Source organism: Salvelinus fontinalis, chromosome 24 (assembly GCF_029448725.1).
Source record: "Salvelinus fontinalis isolate EN_2023a chromosome 24, ASM2944872v1, whole genome shotgun sequence".
Classification (NCBI taxonomy): domain Eukaryota; kingdom Metazoa; phylum Chordata; class Actinopteri; order Salmoniformes; family Salmonidae; genus Salvelinus; species Salvelinus fontinalis.
Genome location: NC_074688.1, coordinates 15,019,304 through 15,038,495, shown reverse-complemented (window position 1 = coordinate 15,038,495; position 19,192 = coordinate 15,019,304). Strand labels below are relative to the sequence as shown.

The 19,192-nt window shown below is 40.7% G+C and overlaps 1 protein-coding gene across 2 annotated transcripts in view; it reads right to left on the bottom strand.

Annotated features, from left to right (window-relative positions):
* Nucleotides 1-19,192, bottom strand: part of LOC129821995 (limbic system-associated membrane protein-like) — a 726,689-nt gene that overhangs the window by 439,489 nt on the left and 268,008 nt on the right. Inside the window, exon 1 of one of the 2 annotated variants that reach the window (XM_055879808.1) lies at nucleotides 12,148-12,406. The exons of the other annotated variant lie outside the window; for it this stretch is intronic. Coding sequence (XP_055735783.1) covers nucleotides 12,148-12,211 — 64 coding nt within the window. The 5' untranslated portion in view covers nucleotides 12,212-12,406. Of the gene's footprint in view, nucleotides 1-12,147; nucleotides 12,407-19,192 lie in introns of those variants that run through there. 2 annotated transcript variants of the gene reach the window in all.

The following is a 19,192-nucleotide window of genomic DNA, read 5'->3' as shown; positions in this document are numbered from 1 at the left end:
ACATGTGATTATGAAAGAGGAAATTCGCCCTTGACATGTCAAGGGCCTTAACACCCCCCCCCCCCCCCCCCTCGCTCCCACGGGAGAGGAGAGGTGGGAGTTGGGCCGGTTTTATGACTTAACAGCCGGTCATAAATAGTTTGCAGAAACTCTCCTTCTGGCTCTCTAGTATGGGAAGACTGAAACCTCTTTGTTCCACAGACTCTTTACCACAAAACTTCGGAACATTATTATTGACATCCAAATGTTAAGAATGGTCGGTAGGGATCTAAAGAATAATCATGTCATATTGTTTATTATTTTGAGTTGTCATTAAGGATGGTATAACAAAGTAACTCTGAAAGTGTATGCATTCAATGTATCAACTTTACATCTAAATGTTGTATAAAATATATGATTAAAAATGAAAATACTTTTATGAAGATACCAATGTGATTTTAGCCTTCTAAATGAGATAATTGTTTTCATATAAACTTGTGCCCAGTCAGTAACCACGCCAAAGTGAGCACAGAGATTGTGTGGGCATGATGGAATGCCCCCTTTTTACCCTAGGATAAAAGCCTTGGTAACGAAATTAGACCAAGTAGACATACGGTGAGCCGGACATTACGAATGGTTGAAACTACCAGACCAGAAAGCAAGGAGCGGTGGCTACACGTTAAAATGGTTAGAAACTCAAGATGAGTGAAGAAGATAAAGACTAGACCAGAACATTCAGAGTCTGCAGCTAAAAGGGGTCCTAGAACTTTGACTAAAGACACGAGGGGGGAAGGAGGACATCCCAACTCAGGCAACCATTGGTACATCTGAAGTACCTATTCTAAGAAATAGTTCACTGCCAGAGAAGCTCTACAACTAAGCACATTGGTTGTCCACCAGAGGTCACAGAGCCTTACATCAAGTTTTAACATTGTATTACATCTAATCAATAACCTATACCGTGTGTGTGTTTATGTATTCTGTTTTATTATTTAGTTAGTAAATCAATAATTAAGCCAATTTGCGTATTGCTGATTCATCAATAAGGTTAGGGTTCTTGCAGATATCAGGAAATATGCGACGTTCAGAATGAGACTGATGAGGTAATGATTAATAAGTGACTTATTGATGGAAGAAATATCTATATATCTTTAGAGTTTAAGTCAGGACATAGTAACTCGTTAAACAACTTTTCCTGTGATGCCTCAAATTCCTATTTAGTTAATTGTTACATGATTAATCGAGTAACAATTAAAACGTAGTTAATTAATTTGATAAATAACAGTCATCAGATTAATGATAGTCACGTCACGACACCTGTCTATGTAAAGGTCCTACAGTTGACAGTTGACAACCATCTCTGCCATTATGGTAGAGTGGCCAGACAGAAGCCACACCTCAGTAAAAGGCACAAGACAACCATGAGAAACAAGATTCTCTGGTCTGATGAAACCAAAATTGAAGTCTTTGGCCTCAATGCCAAGCATTACGTCTGGAGGAAACCTGGAGGAAACCTGGCACCATCCCTATTGTGAAGCATAGTGGTGGCAGCATCATGCTGTGGGGATGTTTTTCAGCGGCAGGGACTGGGAGACTAGTCAGGATCGAGGGAAATATGAACGGCGCAAAGTACAGAGAAATCCTTGATGAAAACCTGCTCCAGAACACTCAGGACCTCAGACTGGGGCTGGGGCAAGACAATACTGGGGCAAGACAAGGCAGGAGTGGCTTCAGGACAAGTCTCTGAATGTCCTTGAGTGGCCCAGTCAGAGCCCAGACTTGATCAAACATCTCTGGCGAGACCTGAAAATTATTGTGCAGTGACGCTCCCCATCCAACCTGACAGAGCTTGAGAGGATCTGCAGAGAAGAATGGGAGAAACTCCCCAAGTACAGGTGTGCCAAGCTTGCAGCTTCATACCCAATAAGACTCGAGGCTGTAATCGTTGCCAAAGGTGCTTCAACAAAGTACTGAGTAAAGGGTTTGAATACTTATCACATTAACATTTCATTTTTTTACTTTTAATAACTTTGCAAATATTTCTAAAAACCTGTTTTTGCTTTGTCATTATGGGGTATTGTGTGTAGATTGATGAGACAAAAAAACGATTTAATCAATTTTAGAATAAGGCTGTAAAGTAACAAAATGTGAAAAAAGTCAAGGGGTCTGAATACTCTAAGAATCCACCATGTGTCGTTGATTTAGCTTGTACAAGCCACTGCAAAGAGTTTATTTGTGGTCCCACTTTTTTTATACATAGACCCAAACATAAACAAAGCTCCATCCATAGGTCCGCCCTCTCCCTAGTCGGACCGACCCGAGCCAACGTGTCAAGAGCTACTGCAGGAGTTCAAGGACAAAGCAGTGCAGCTTTGCCACAGTGTTTTGTGTCTCCTGGTGAAAGGGACTCTGCTCTCTACTGCTTTGCTTTCACACAATAGAATGCCAGCACTACAGGGGACCCCGAGCACCGGAATGAGCCAAGGACATTTGCGCAGTAAAAGTAAACAAACACACCATCCCACAGATTGAAATGCCTTCTGTTTCTGGGGTCTCACTTGGCTGTGTGTGTGATCGATGGCTGGTAAAGTCCCCTCACTTCCTTCCCCCAATCCGCCCTCCCAGAGCGTGGTCGGCCACTTTACCCACCAAGAATGTAGTCTTTCCCGTTTTGCATAAAGCCAGTGTGGCTCTCGTCAATGCGATGGACACACGCTACGGAACACCTTTCGTCAATGATATCCTCTCCAAGATTTTGATTTGATTTTGGATGCACCAGGATGCCACACTAGGAGGAGTTCATAAACACTCACTCCAAATCAACAAATGTGTGTGAGAGAGAGAGCAAGTCTAAACCAAATAGCCCTGCAATAGGCCCCTTTCTGTGTTGGCAAACATTGATGCACGAGGGCGATGCTCACAAGTTGGTGGCAGAACTCGGGGGAGTTCTTATAGAACGTCAGCAAAAAAAGGGGCTTTTTACATGTCGCTTATTAGAAGGAGATTTTAAGGCTCCTATGAATGTGCTTAATATTATGTTTGTGTCATGATCGCAAATCAAACGTATTATAATTTAAAAACACTTCAACTTCAACCAGTAAAATGTCTCTTTATCTAGCTTTTGCTACAGCCTATATCAATGAGCGTTAGCAAACAAGCTAACAAATGCTTCATCTACAATAGTTAATTTGCAAAGATCACGACCAAATATACACTACCGTTCAAAAGTTTGGGGTCACTTAGAAATGTCCTTGTTTTTGATTTAGAAAACCCTTCTGCAGTTATGTTAGCACAGCTGAAAACTGTTGTGCTGATTAACGAAGCAATAAAATTGTCCTTCTTTAGACTAGTTGAGTATCTGGAGTATCAGCATTTGTGGGTTCGATTACAGGCTCAAAATGGCCAGAAACAAAGACCTTTCTTCTGAAACGCATCAATCTATTCTTGTTCTGAGAAATTAAGGCTATGCTGTGTACTACTCCCTTCACAGAACAGAGCAAACTGGCTCTAACCAGAAGAGAAAGAGGAGTGGGAGGCCCCTGGTGCACAACTGAGCAAGAGGTCAGGTACATTAGAGTGTCTAGTTTGAGAAACAGACGCCTCACAAGTCCTCAACTGGCAGCTTCATTAAATAGTACCCGCAAAACACCAGTCTCAACGTCAACAGTGAAGAGGCGACTCCGGGATGCTGGCCTTCATATTAAAGCAGATCGACTGGTTCACTGTCATCGCTGCTTGCGGCATATTCATCATCTGATAATCTACCAATTTCAAATCTCTACAGTCAAATGAATACTTCCCGGGAAAACATGATGCTAATTTGGCTGCTAAAAGTGACAAAATCCTAATTAAAGATCATGATGGAGTCGCATTAGTCTCCGATTCTCATGTTGATTAACAATTCAAAGCCCAGGGTTGCTATTGAGAGTTTCCCATAAACAAGTCAGTAAATTATTCAAGACTGAATTCGTGCTGGCTCATGGTGACACATTTGTTTATTATTTCTGGAAATGTAAGGGGTGTCTGCGAAAATGCAAATCTCATTTAAAACAATATCAACAAGACATGTTTGATCACCAAAGCAAGTTTGACCAGCGAGAGGACAGTGGTAGATGTGGGAAAGATAGATTGTCTTTTTTATCACATTTAATCATGCTATTTCTCTGGACATACAGCATACATAACAAAGACAAGATAAGAGAGTCTTTAGAAAATGCTTTGTGTTATGTGGTATGAATTTACCCTTTTAATAATGGTAGATACATGCTTTGACTGACAAACAAAAAACAATGTCAAGGCTGGTGCTCAAATGAATGACCGCTAATGCACAATGCTTGTCCTTTACCGAAACATAAGGGCTCATGGTAAAACCCAAGCAAATCATAGGAGAAACTATGGTTGTCTGAAAACGTTATTAGCTGTCAAATCCTTGCTTCCAATGCTTCCGATCTTGTTCCTCAATTCCTTTCAAAATTGAGAAAACAAAAGGAGGAGGCAAGGACTTGAAGGCTAATAATGCTTTTAGAAGCAAGCATATTTAAAATCTCAATGCTTATTTCATACTGTCAACACAAGTGCTAGGCTTCAATTGATTTTCAAAGTCAGTGCCTCTAGTAATAAACCCCCACCAACCACTCTGGGGTAAGATGCTTGTATATTTTGAGAACGGGAGCTTGGAGTATTCAAGCCGCCAAAGGTGTTCTCTCTTAGTAGATGCACATCGTTCATTGAGGCACTGCAAAGCAGTGGCAAAAATACAGGATGAAAGGGAAAGCGAATGTAACAGCTGACCCTACATGGGGTGGAAGCCTCATTAAGATTGCTGTGATAACTGGGGGAGGAAGAAGAAAAACTGGGCTATTTCTTTATTTTGCATGTGGTTCCAAATGCCTTTTCAAGTCTCTCTTTTCCTTTCTCAGGCTCATTTCAGCTCCTGAAGGAGGAATGCTGGGCACGATGTCATCCAAGCTCACCCAGAATTTCCTCACAAACCAATTAAGGATTCCTCCCGTGTTGCTGCTGCCAGCTCTCTGTTCCCACTCCAAGCTCCCTGTAGGAATGAGCAGGAGCAGGCCAGTAGCAGTCATGCCTGGGAAATATAATACATCTTGAATGTGTTACTAGTGGCTGTCATAATGAAGAAATTAAGAACAGACTGCCAAACGCAATGACACTGACTGGCGTTGCAGTTCTTATTAAAGGGGTCACCGTGTCAGCATACTGATTAAGAAAGAGAAATGAACACCCCATAATTCTTGTCAGAAAAAGAATATCTGACCTTCAGCGCTCCAATAATAGTACTCTACAAGATGTGTTTATGCACTTGTTATACAGTTAAAAATCTCACAGATTCTTGATCCTTCTCAGACATACTGCTCTGTTGTCAGGTTACCTCATATTGTGCTACTTTGATAAACTACCGTGTTTGGAAGACTGAAGACATCTAAAGTCATATCTTCTAGATATATATAGATATTCCTGTTGATGTATGATTGGTAAACACAAACACTCACACACGTACTGTACATCTAAACCAGCTATTCTTTTCACTCCTTAACATATTCAATGATTTATTTTCAGTTAATTAGCGGACATCACAAAGGGATCACGGGATGATAAATTACCATGAAAAATAACGTCATTACATTAATTGATACAGTATCAATCATCACCTGAGCAAAATAAATTTATGATCGGAATGAAATGCCATTACAGGTGCTGTGTAGTACCTAGAGGTATTTTGGCAAACATATTTATCTTCCTCTGTGTGTTACTGTACATTTCTTATAGTCCAGGTAGGCCTCTGAGCTTCAACAAACAAGGGAAATAGAAGGGGTGCTCAACAACAATGAAAATCATCCAGTGATAGAGCTTACCCAAGAAAAACGTCACAAAAAGGACTACTTCCTGGTAAACAAGTTGGCACACTCAAAAAGCAGGCAGAGATAAATATCTTCTTAACTCAGACTTTATTCTGTGATTGGATGTATACAGGTACTGACGTTTATCCGTCACATGACTTCTTTATCAGTGATCCATTTTTAATGTCTCACTTCAATGTGTGGAGCAGCTTCCCACAGCCCAGATACCTTTACAATGGCAGTCATTGTGTGTCCCACTTTTCTCTGCGCAATAGTCATCGCATTCCATTAGTGCGCTGGGATTTGGTGATTCATTATCGGACTGGAAACAAGATCATGTTCGAGGAAAACAGAGTTTACAACCAGTTTTCCTACGACTGAACTCAAAAGCAAAGAATTTACTAATTAAAATTACAAAGTGAAATTTCCTCATATTAAATCTCAAATCTCTGGAGGATAGGTTCGGCATCCAGATAAACAATAAAATAGAAAACCCTCCATGTTGCACGCATGTCAAACCAATCAAGTAGTTGTCTGGCTGGTGGAAAGACTGGAAATAGAACTAAAACTAAAAGCGGTAGGTTTATAACAACTCTCCAAAGCGCAGAGTCTAAATATTGTGAAACAGAACCCTCACCAAGACAGCACTATCTGTCAGTCAATGGTTGTTTCTTATAGTCTATTACGAGGGAAATCGTGGTCTGAAACAGATCCATTCACAATTATAAAGTCAATCTTAATTACGGAGCTTTGGGAAAACAGGGAAGGGTCTGGATTCCAGAGGAGAAGGATGGAGGTGGATATTAAAGGGAACATGAGACAAATTGCTTTCCTTCAAGGTTCACCACATCCTAACATTTCTTGAGACATTTTGTATAATTTTTTATAATCGAGAGAGAATAATAATAATAATAATAATAATAATAATAACAATATTATAATGTTTCCGAGCCTATTCTAGAGTCACTCAAGCACATAATTACGTACAGAATACTGGGAAAACAACGGCTAGGTACGTATTAGTCCAGGTACCAAACAGAAATATACTGTATATCCCTAAATATGTGACTGACCGCCTTGATTCGGTCTTATGTAGCAAAAACTCTTACCCTCTTTCTCTTTATTCGTAAGGCACATGAAAGTTCAAATGTTCAAGAAGGCATTTCTGCCCCCCCAAAAAAACTGTTGACAAAAACATTTAAATAAACCTTCAAACGCCTCTCCTGTGAAGTTGTGACTTGTGACATACGCCTAGTTTCCTGAAACAAGTCACATGTGTCCTTTCCCCTGATAAAACCTAAAGTGCCTGTGTGCATGTAACACACACCAACAACATCCTAATCCAGCCAGACAGCAAACAGCTGGGAAACAACTGCACTTAGCATTGGGTTGATGAAAAATGCAGACGGGTGGCTGAGTAGGCCGGTTATAGAGGTCAGCAATCAGGATCAGACGGGCTTGTTCAAGACAGGCACAGAAGGAGTACAGCTTGCTTCATTACAACAGTGGTACACTACTTCTATACAAGCAAGAAGACGACCCTGGATTTGCATCACTATGAAAGGAAGTAAAAACTCTGAAGTTGGACTTCAAGATGAGATTCAGAAACAGAGATAACATAATGTCAGGGACTGGAAGGTAGAGGAATACTAATACTAATAAGAGTCTCCTCATTTTATCTTCATATAGTTATTAGAAGACTTTCGATAAACATGAGCAGTACAGTATAGATCTGCTGAATTATGAAGATACATTTATTTGATTTTTGCATAGGGGTTTACAGTATTTTGTCTTCCCTCTACACATTCGTATAGCTTCTCTATTTTCCAAATTCAGCCGTGATACATACGTCAGTTTTCCTGGTAAGAGAATAAAGTATGTGGATTCCAACCTGCCTGATAGTTATAGTGATTCTGATTGGAATAGGAGTACTCCGTGGAGTAGAGAGATACAGCTAGTCTTCCTGAAAGATTATTGGTTATGATGATACTGAAATTAAATTAAAGAGTTTACACTTAGAAAGGGATTTTGTATGGATGTTGATTAGAAATGCATCACTTGAATCAACAACAAAGAAATGGACGAACTGCCAGAAGATGGACAGAAGATGGTTTGGGGCATATATCCTAAGACAGTATACAGCAGTTTTCATTTCCAAAGTGCTCAATGGAGGTGTTAGCAGTTGATGTTATTCTTCAATAACACAAACCCAAACGCAAATCAGGGAGAGAAAAATAGATTTATTTGAAAATGACAATCATAGATGTTATGCTGGGAGGTAGATGGTTGATGTTCATTCTCCCTGCCCTCAGATTTTCTCCACAGAACAAAGAAATAGGATGCAGTTTATAACCCCCCACCCTAGCCTGGGGTTAACCAATCAGATGTCCTTGCAGAACAACTGGGCCAATGGCCAAATAACAAGTATCCTGCTCCAGACTCAATATAAACGTGGCACACGTAGCTCTGAGTTCTGGACTGACATTCCACAGAATCTAAACAGCTGTTGAACTGAAGACCAACTATTTACATTGACAATTCCCTATTGACCATTAGTACTCTATTTAGTTTTTAGTACTCTCGTCCTCTGCGTTGTGTATTTATCTTCAAAATATTCTTATAGAGGCAAGCATGTGCTCTGGAAAAACAACAACAACCACACTGAGCACATTGACCTGAAGGGATGAGGAGAGAAGCCTTACCAACAGACACCACATTTACGGTTAGCGATCCGTGTTTCACCCCAAAGTACCAGAGGATCACAGGCACCAGAAGACTTGTACAGGGAACACAGAGATAATTGCAATTTTCCTGTTATGGGGCTCTGAGAAGTGGAGTGTTGCGGACATTAAAGAAGTCGTAAGCGAGGTGGCGCAGGGGGAGTATAAAGTATAACAGTTTATTGCTGCGATTCCGCTCTATTGTGTTTTATTCCAGACCCAACTCAGCCCTGTCTCTGCTTCCCTCTCTCCCTCCCTCCCTCTCTCCCTGTGGTCACAGTACAGTATTTACATCCTTCCCCAGCCCATATCACCTCAGATGAACCCCACCACTTCCTGCCTACAACCAACCAAAGAGGGACATGGTTGGAATTTAGGAAGACCCCCAAAAAACACACAGGTCAATTCAGTTGGATCTGTTTCAATAGGGGGAGTCTGTGGTCTCTCGTGAGGAGGAAAATCCCAGGTCCCCAAAGAGAGATCAACACAGACTCCAGTGAAAGGCCAGGCGAGAGAGAGCATCAAGACAAATCTTCTGATTGCATTAATTATTCGTACTGTTTAACTCTCTCTTTCCAATTCATTTCTGAATGTGTGTGTATTCCCTGTGCGCCTGACATTCGGAAGGTTTATTTAATGGGTATGGTGTAATGTTTCTGAGTTCTCCATCCAACGCTGTGTTGGGGTTAATCCCAGAAGCCACTCCAGATTACAGAATCTAGCATACTCTGACTTTATTGAAGGAGAATTTCTCTTGTTTCGAGGCGATGTCACTATTTTCCTTAGAATAAGCATATTTCACAATTGTTTTCCTCCCAGGAACCTAGTGTGAATTGATCACCACATGAAAGGCAATTATTTGTATTACTGGAAAAATAAGAAATAAATAAAATTATATCCACAGCTATCCAACACCATTTCTGCTATGCCATCTTGGAATAATTGACAAAAGCAATTTTTCCTCAGAAAAGATGAACAGCATCAACACCATTAAACAACTCTGTACCTCAAGGTTCCTAATACTTCCTATCAGAAAAGGACAAAACAAAAAACAAAGAAAGAAAATGCATGGCATAAGGCCAAACTGCTGTTTTCTTCCTTTTTTTTCAACTGCAAAGTCATGTCTTTTTTCAACATACCGTATGTAAGGGAACAATCCACTACTGGATATGATATGCTATGAAAGCCCCCAACAGTACATGTGATCTATAAGGGGCAAATACAGTACATGTGCTCTATAGTACATGTGCTCTATGAAGAGAAAATACAGTACATGTGCTCTATGAAGAGAAAATACAGTACATGTGCTCTATGAAGAGAAAATACAGTACATGTGCTCTTTGAAGAGAAAATACAGTACATGTGCTCTATGAAGAGAAAATACAGTACATGTGCTCTATGAAGAGAAAATACAGTACATGTGCTCTATGAAGAGAAAATACAGTACATGTGCTCTATAAGGAGAAAATACAGTACATGTGCTCTATGAAGAGAAAATACAGTACATGTGCTCTTTAAGGAGCAAATACAGTACATGTGCTCTATAAGGAGCAAATACAGTACATGTGCTCTATGAAGAGAAAATACAGTACATGTGCTCTATGAAGAGAAAATACAGTACATGTGCTCTATAAGGAAAACATACAGTACATGTGATCTATAAGGAGAAAATACAGTACATGTGCTCTATGAAGAGAAAATACAGTACATGTGCTCTATGAAGATACTATACAGTACATGTGCAATATGAAGCAGCCATACTAAAAACTTTACTTTCTCCTGACTTCAATAGTGATCTATGGTGCAGTTTCATTACCAGTTAACCGTGTTGGCTGTACTGCACTCAGAAGAGGTCCATCTCCACAGAGAAATTAACAGTGGGCATTTAGAGCAGCATGTTGACTTGCCTACTCCAATTCATTTAACAGATGAGCATTATGTTAATACAACAAGGGTCATTTTAAAGTTAGATGAAGAGGAAAAGTGGGCCAGCGAGGAGGACCAGACATGGTCGAGGCCACCAACCTGTGACACCGCCCCTAGGCGTGAGACATGGCCAGACTGGTTAAGCATACAGGGTTCTGTTGGAGATCAAAGTGAAAATGCAGCTGTGTCTCTCCTGCTGTGGTTCCATGTAAACAGACCTAGGAGGGGCTCTCCTGACTTTTACAAGTTGAAAAATGGAGGAGCACAATGAAACATATTTGAGATATTAAAGCTAGAATCTTACATTTTTCTAGGTGCACTGTGGCTTCAAAATAAAAAGCCCTGCTAGTGTATATTAGGAAGACCTCATACGACATCCCCTTGCAGTTGTCTATAACATACATGTTGCTGTCATGATAAGGCTGAATCATGCATTGCATTTCATAGAATATTTGAGACATTTCATAAGTTAGAGCTGGAAGCCCCTAGTGTTGTTGACCCGGAGGTTGGGGTTTCATTCAAAGCCATTTCCTAATTAAACCACATTGAGTTGTTTATTGACTACTGTGCTGGATTTCACAGCTCACCATAACTGCACACACAACTACTTTAGAATCAGACAATTAACCAAATTACTTCAATAGTCATGTCACAGTGGAAATAATTTACCAAATTAGAATTAGTCTGCACACAGGGGTCTTTGGGTACATGGGCATCATCAGGAACACCCAAAAGAACACGCAACCTCTTGGCAAAAGCATACAAAAGGAGTTGGACTGAGAGACAAAAGGCAGTGGGTTCTAATCCTGTGCAGGCCAACCCTCAAATTTGCTACATTAGTGTTAGTAGTGGGATGCTGCCATGAGGGCATCAGGCATAAGGAACTTCAGCCAAACATGTTACCTGTCTGGTCCTACAGTGAGATCTCCCCACAAAGTAGAAAGTTCAGTAGGCTACAGTGACAGATGAAGCCATCATCTTCAAAATCTACTAAAATCAGCCAGACATGATGAGTGTCATCAGTTCTATAACCACAAAGGGGGGCCCAGAAAAATATAGCAACATGATTCAAACTCGGCAGGGACATCACAGACAAGTCACTTCAGAAATAATTGAATAACTGGTGGCTTTAGCAATTTCCTATGAACTCTCGCCACGGAATGTACCCCCCCCCCCCCCCCCCCCCCCCACTCACTTTGAATCGTGTTGGTGTCATCTTCAAGTACTTTGCTATATATTCTCCTCTGCGTGTGTGTAAGTGAAGCCTACTTCTATACGTGTGCGTAAATAGAGTAGTTGTGTCAATCAATGGATAGGCAAGGATGAACGTCATAAATATAGGGGATAAATAAGTCGTAGAAGACACCAGAGGTAGCCAGCCGATCAAAGATGCAAAAGCATCGGTACACTAGTTATGTCAATCTAAGAGCAATAAATAGGCAAGGAATAACGTAATAAATACAGGGGATAAATAATAAGTCGTAGAAGACACCGGAGGTAGCCAGCCGATCAAAGCTGCAAAAGCAGCGGCTCAGCAGGCGTAGGTACATACAAAGAATTATTCTGTAACTCCAAACTGAGAAGAGGATTGTGACTGGTAATTTAAAGCAACACAAAAGCAACACAATTATATTAAAAATGAACTAGAATACAACCCGTACCTTGAAATCCAAAGAAGAAAAAGAACCCTGGTATCCAAATTGTGTATATCCAGAAGGAATTCATGTTGTCCTAGTCAGCTCCAAACCTTTCCTCTCTTGCAATAATGTCTTGAGAAGGCAGTATCGTTTTTTTGGTAGATATTATGCTCAAAGGGCGTATAGCACAAACGCTATGTCCTAATGCTGCAGAGCACTATAACTACAACTCAAGTGCTCGAGCGCTAAACGCATCCTTTTTGTAATCACGAATAGTTGTGCGCTTCAGCACCTACCTCTCCTGGTCGTCACTGCCGCCTAGTGGATAAGCAAGTACCTAGAAAAACACCAGTTGGACATCGTCTTCTGATTATTGATGACGATAAGGACCCATGCTGCACGGGGGAGTAACCGGCCGGCCTATGTTCCAACTGTGTTTATTGTGCAATTAAATTGGTATTTCAGCAAGCTTTATGGATCGACTGTCACACGCATTTCTGTCATGTAGAATAGCATTCTGAAACATTTATTTCACATCTGACATATTCTAATGACTGTGTGTCTCACTGTCTATATCCATGTACATGCTTCCATGATCTATATTCCCTCCGAACACCCCTGTAGCTACTCCAGCCATAACCTTCAGATCTCTCTGATGCATAGGTTACTATAAAACCAATATAAAAATCAGGACAAATGCACACAATTACAGTTATTTCAGCAACTTAATCCAGATTGATTCTCTCATTTCATGTTATATGCAATCTGTGATAACAATATAATTATTTCCTAAATAAAGTCCCAGAACCCATGCTAGTTGAAAGAGATATCTAGCTACCTACTGTGAACCCTTCCAACAACTCCACAGCCACACAGCAGTCCTCGAGAGAGGTGCAACCTTTGGCTACCCTCTGTAAACCAATGACAAAGGTCCTCTGTACCGCATGAGGTGTGTCCCTACCAGAGGTGAGGCTTGGCAGGAAAGGACAGGAAAGGAAGATAGCAGCACGGAAATCTATGGTGTATACTAATGAATACTAATAGTGACATTTGGTAAGAGAGCTTCATTCAGCCTGCAGGCAAGATGAGGGCGGGCTGTTTGTAAAGACACTCTATTCCTCTCTCTCTCTACTGCCAGCCAAACTGTCCTCTCATCTACTGTTTTACATGTCCACGACTGACAGCGAGGCTAATACAGACAAATCCTGCAAATTCATTCAGTGTGGCTACCCTGTCTTTTTTGTGATAAAGCATTGTATTTTCTCACTGAATCTTACTAGATTTGATTGTGATAGCAATGAAAGCAGATGCTGCCTGAACATGGTGTTGTATTCCTGCTTCTAAAGCTCAGTCTCCTCTTGTAAGCCCTGCTGAGCTACATGACTGGTGTTGCTGAATTGAATTATGCTCAGATCTTAGTAATTTGTTAAGTATGAATGCCAAAGACATTACAGCTTCAATAATTGAAAAGAAAAACAAAAGTGGCTCATGAGGATGTCTGGGTGTGATGTATAACACAACTTATTGAATATTGAATTACCCTTGTTCTCCACCTGTTATACACCACCACGTGAACCACAAGCTTCATGATGAAATGTTCTGCTAGAGAACCATTGGTTGTACACAATTCCCATTCAAGGCTGAATAGGATTTCAGTTACTGTCTGATATAGTAATCAATGAGATCCCTGCAGTTTAGACACCATTCCATTAGAATGTATATACGAGCAGCATGTACTGTAAGAGCAACTGGCCAGGGACTGCAGTCAGTTGTCATAATGTTCTCAGTTGTCAGTACAAATTATGTCGTTCAACAACACCTCTCATCTCGATGACTTTGTCCTTTCATTGGGATATTTAATTGAAGACATGCAGGTCGCAGTGAACAACCATGAGGTCACCACAGCTTGCTTGTGACAAAATGTGAAATGTGTGAAATAGTGTGTTAGTTTCTCATGCGAATGAGTGTTATCTGTGTGCAGATAAACGTCTAAGCTGTTTAGGGCTACTATAGCCCATAGAAACGCATAGATTTTTTTTTTAAATAAATGGCAAAAAAAGAAAGTGAAAAAATTAATTAGAAGGGATAAGGTGTCTATGCTATAACTAGGAAATATAAGAAAGCTCAGGAAATACAGTGCATATCTCTTTTGGGACACTTATTTTTGTTGGCACAAAACTACCTCCATACTTCCATTCGTTTGTATGGGTTACCTTCAGACGAGTATAATGACATTTGGGAGGGTCGTAGAGCAAAATGCAGAACGCCATCCTGTTGGTGAGAGTCTCTCCTTTCCACAGTGCAGACATTTTTGTTTGTTCGGACGCTACAGACAAAAGTTGGCACATCAGCGTTACCGACTTCAGGCCAAACCGTTCGGGACGCTACAGACCTTTTCATGAGAAGAACAATTTTCAGGATGTCTCATAGTCTGACAAACACCACTGTAGCTCAGCACCTTCCACCACAGATGCAGAAGGCTGACATAGGTTGATAAGCTGGATTGAGACGCAGCCCATGCAAAACCCCAGATATCTCTAGTTAAACATTTTGATGGGGATTTTTATATTATGTTACTTAGAGTCACACACAGGTACGCCAATAGACTCTTAAGGATTCAGAAGTAACGGTAAGGTCCTTAAGAGTACATCTTGGACTAATATAGGGCCTGTTTTAAAAAGCGACTGTCACATTTTTTTACTGTTTTTTTTTGTTGTTTGGAAGAAAGCTGATTTTGAAAACTGTCATCGAAATACCCAAACCTTGAGAACTAAAAATAATCTGCCATGATGGGGACAATCTCAAAAACGCAGGACAATATTTGCTATCCCCTACCACAATTACCCCTAAGGCCGTGGACACACCTAGCTTTATAAACACAGATGGACAAGTGTAGCTGCATCCGTCAAAAGACAACCCATTTGTGTTTTTTTGTTGGAAATCATCCTGTTGTCATTCATCCGGCAATGGATGACTGCCATTGAAAAAGCATTTGCTCCATCTGAAATTGTCGGACACAAAATCCTAAAGAGTCTACGGATATTCCTATCATGGTTTGCAATTTTCATGGCTGAAGCCCAATTCAATTATGAACTTTTTTGTCCCTCCATATTTCTTTCATTCACAACAGTACAGGCAGACTCAGTGTGACTAACACGTGAATGCAATTTGAGTGGCAACTATTTGAGGGTGTGTGAACAAAGTGCTTGGAATTGTGGGAGACCACTCATAGTGCAGGGGTACTCAAATCTTACCCTGCAGGTTCAGAGTACTGCTTGTTTTCTGTTCTACCTAATAATTAATTGTACACACCTGGTGTCCCAGGTCTAAATCCCTGATTTAGAGGGGAAGAATTAAAAAAAGCAGTGGAACTGGCTTCAAAGGTACAGATTAGAATATGATGGCCATAGTGAGTCTACTCAAAGGAACACTCAAAAGAGGATAAAGGGCTTTTTTCTTAAAGACCATTTATTTGAAGACTTTTTCACTGACTATGCTTCTCTGAGATCTTTCAGGTTGGCCGCCCCAAATATTCATCTTCCAGTAATGTGTGTGTGTGTGTGTGTGTGTTAAAGCTATTTCTGGACAACACTTATGTTTTGAGCCTACAGCTACATTTTTATGAACTCTAAATTAATGAAAAGCACCAATTAATTAACTCAATTGGCCAACAGCATACCACCCTGCATACCACTGCTGGCTTGCTTCTGAAGCTAAGCAGGGTTGGTCCTGGTCAGTCCCTGGATGGGAGACCAGATGCTGCTGGAAGTGGTGTTGGAGGGCCAGTAGGAGGCACTCTTTCCTCTGGTCTAAAAAATATCCCAATGCCCCAGGGCAGTGATTGGGGACACTGCCCTGTGTAGGGTGCTGTCTTTCGGATGGGACGTTAAACGGGTGTCCTGACTCTCTGAGGTCATTAAAGATCCCATGGCACTTATCGTAAGAGTAGGGGTGTTAACCCCGGTGTCCTGGCTAAATTCCCAATCTGGCCCTCAAACCATCATGGTCACCTAATAATCCCCAGTTTACAATTGGCTCATTCATCCCCCTCCTCTTCCCTGTAACTATTCCCCAGGTCGTTGCTGCAAATGAGAACGTGTTCTCAGTCAACTTACCTGGTAAAAAAAACAAAAAAAAACAAATGATTCTATCCAGTTATTATGTCCAAATCTACATTACTAAATGTTCCCCCCAATTACCATCATGTCAGAACACTCTTTCTGACAGGTTATGGATCACAATTAGAGTATTAACAACATTTAGCCATGACACATACAGCACAATACTGAAAGCCTCTGAACGCTGTTTTCAATCAAAAGACTAAGGTGACCACAGATAAAGAAATGAGACAGACTCACAGGAGCATCTAATCCCAATTCCGTTTGGTGAATATCTGACGGTATTTCCAATTCTAATGTGTATGTTTTATTAAAAAACCCTTTGGCCTGGAGCTAAATTCAGTCCTAATTTAGATTGTCCCCTGCCAATCTCTATATAGTGTCTCAACTCCCACTTTACCATATACAGTATTATATTTGTCGATGCTAGTGGGCCGTCTCCAATTCACATTCAATATTGTTGTCACAAATGTGTCATATTCATAATGAATTGGGATGCTTTGATTGACATAAACTACACAGCTTGCTATGAAATTATACTGCAGGAAACAACGATTTAGGTTAGAATTGACATGAAATTGCCCCCGAGCCTGGATACCTGTTTGTTTGTGCCATCACACCACTCATTGTCATACCATGCTGTACACAACAACACCAAATGTATCACACTAATGTTAGGTACTACTGAACAATATAGATACTGTGGGTGCCATTAGCCCGGTCCCATATCTGTTTGTGCTATCAGACTGGTACCCATGTTTGGCATGACAAAGAGTTGATATAATAGCACAAACAGATCTGGGATCAGGCTAGTGGCACCCAGGGACCAGGGCATCCATATTGTTCTGTAGTACCCAATAGTAGTGTGATACATTAGTGTGTTGTGACGTACAGTACCCGTAGGAAATTACAATCCATCCAGTTATCCAATTGAAACAAATACAGAGGGAATCGTTTTACCCCAACCTACATGTACAAACTACCTCGACTAAGCTGTACCCCGACACATTGACTCAGTACCGGTACCCCATGTATGTAGCCTCGTTATTGTTATGTAGTTTTATTGTGCTACTTTACATTTTTTTACTTTAGCTTATTTAGTAAATTATTTCTTGAACTGCATTGTTGGTTAAGGGCTTGTAAATCAGCGTTTCACTGTAAGGTCTACACCTGTTGTATTCGGCGCATGTGATTTGAATGATCAATGCTCAAATGTTGCAAAGTGTTCCTCTCATGAGGTCTTAGGGAGGAATGGTAGGCCTAGAGGATCTCGGCTTCATTTTCCACATTTCACAAAAGTTCACTTATAAATTCTCTCTGACATCTGGTCAATAATCCATATCTGAAACCATCAAACTGTCCCTCCCCAGTAGCGCAGCACCCTTGTGGTTAAGAGCGTTGGGCCAGTGACCGAAAAGTCTCTGGTTTGAATCTCAGAGCCGACTAAGTGAAAAATCTGTCGATGCGCCATTAAGCAAGGCATTTAACCTTCATTCATCTCTGGATAAAAGCATCTGCTAAATGACAAAAATGGAATTCTTACTCTTGAATCCCTCAGGGGTTGCTTTGAGATGAAGAGCGAAGTCAAAAACAGTTCAGTTTTGACATACAGTAAATACTTCAAAGTTTAGAAATGCACTCTCAAGGACGTACACTCTAAATACAGACAATATTTAGAGTTTGCTTGTAAATTCAGTTGGAGCCAGGAAGATGTGGGACATTTAGACAGTGACAGTTATTCTGCTGTGACTGAACATACACAAATGTAACCAATTCACTGTGGTTCCAAGACACAGAGGGTGTTTGCTGTGGAAATAAGACAGTATGGAGAAGCACAATGTGTCTTATCTAAATCAATCATCTGCTCTTTTCCACTGAGCTACAGTGGCGGTCTGAGTTGATGTGGAAAGCAGGTCATTAGAGAGAAAGTGATTTAACCAAAGTACTGCTAAACTCACTGCTTACGGTTGGAGGACAGGGGAGTTGTTACCACATTTATGGAAAAACTCTGTCTGTTAGTGCTGAGAGGTACAGGAACATTTGGTAGGAACGTATAGGAACGTACAGGACAGTTTTGTGAATCGTAAGAACTTCAGTTTACCATGACAAGGTGATAAGACAGTACCACATATCAAACAAGGATCTAAAAATATGTCATGTATTATGAATTCTGTATATTGCCAAGAAGATGCAAGATACATGACCAAAGCAATGCCCCGTTTCTCTTTGAGGTAGAATATAGATTCAAAGAACACGTCTTGTAAATGATGCCTGGCCTGGCCTGGCATATGTACCTTCATTAACAATTCATTAGTCGACTTTGTATCTGATTGAGAGAGCATATGCACACTGCTCAAAGAGGTGTGCATGCAGTGTAAGAGGAAAGAGGAACATAAACATAAGATTCACGGGTGTGACTTTTAACACTAAACCTCTTGTCAAAATCAACAGTAGGTCCTCAGTGTAAAACCATAGAAATGTCATGTGTAGCATGTTTTTCTCTAGGCATTTCTCTCTAGCCAAGGTTCTTCAAGTCTGAATTCCTACATTCTAGCAAAAAGGCAGCCATTTATTTTACCATAGCAATGTCATGTGCAATGTGTAGCATGTTTTTCTCTAGTCATTTCACAGTAGCTAGTACTGTGTCTGTAGCGTATAGCCAAGCTTTGTCAAAACCCTCATTCCCCTGCTTTTGAAACCCTTTTGAGCTAATTACGTTTAACATCGCCATTAGACAAAGCTTTTGAAACAGAAAACATTTATATTTCTGTGAAGCCAGGATCCTAGGGTTGGTTGTAGAGTTGGAGATCCATTTGACTGTGAGAGTGGGATGCATTCGGACAGGTAATTCATCATTGCCAGGATGCATTGAGACTGGCGCTGTCCTCAGGGGTTGGACACTGGACTGGATCACTTTAGGTTCCTCCAGATTGGGCTTCAGCCCCTCATCA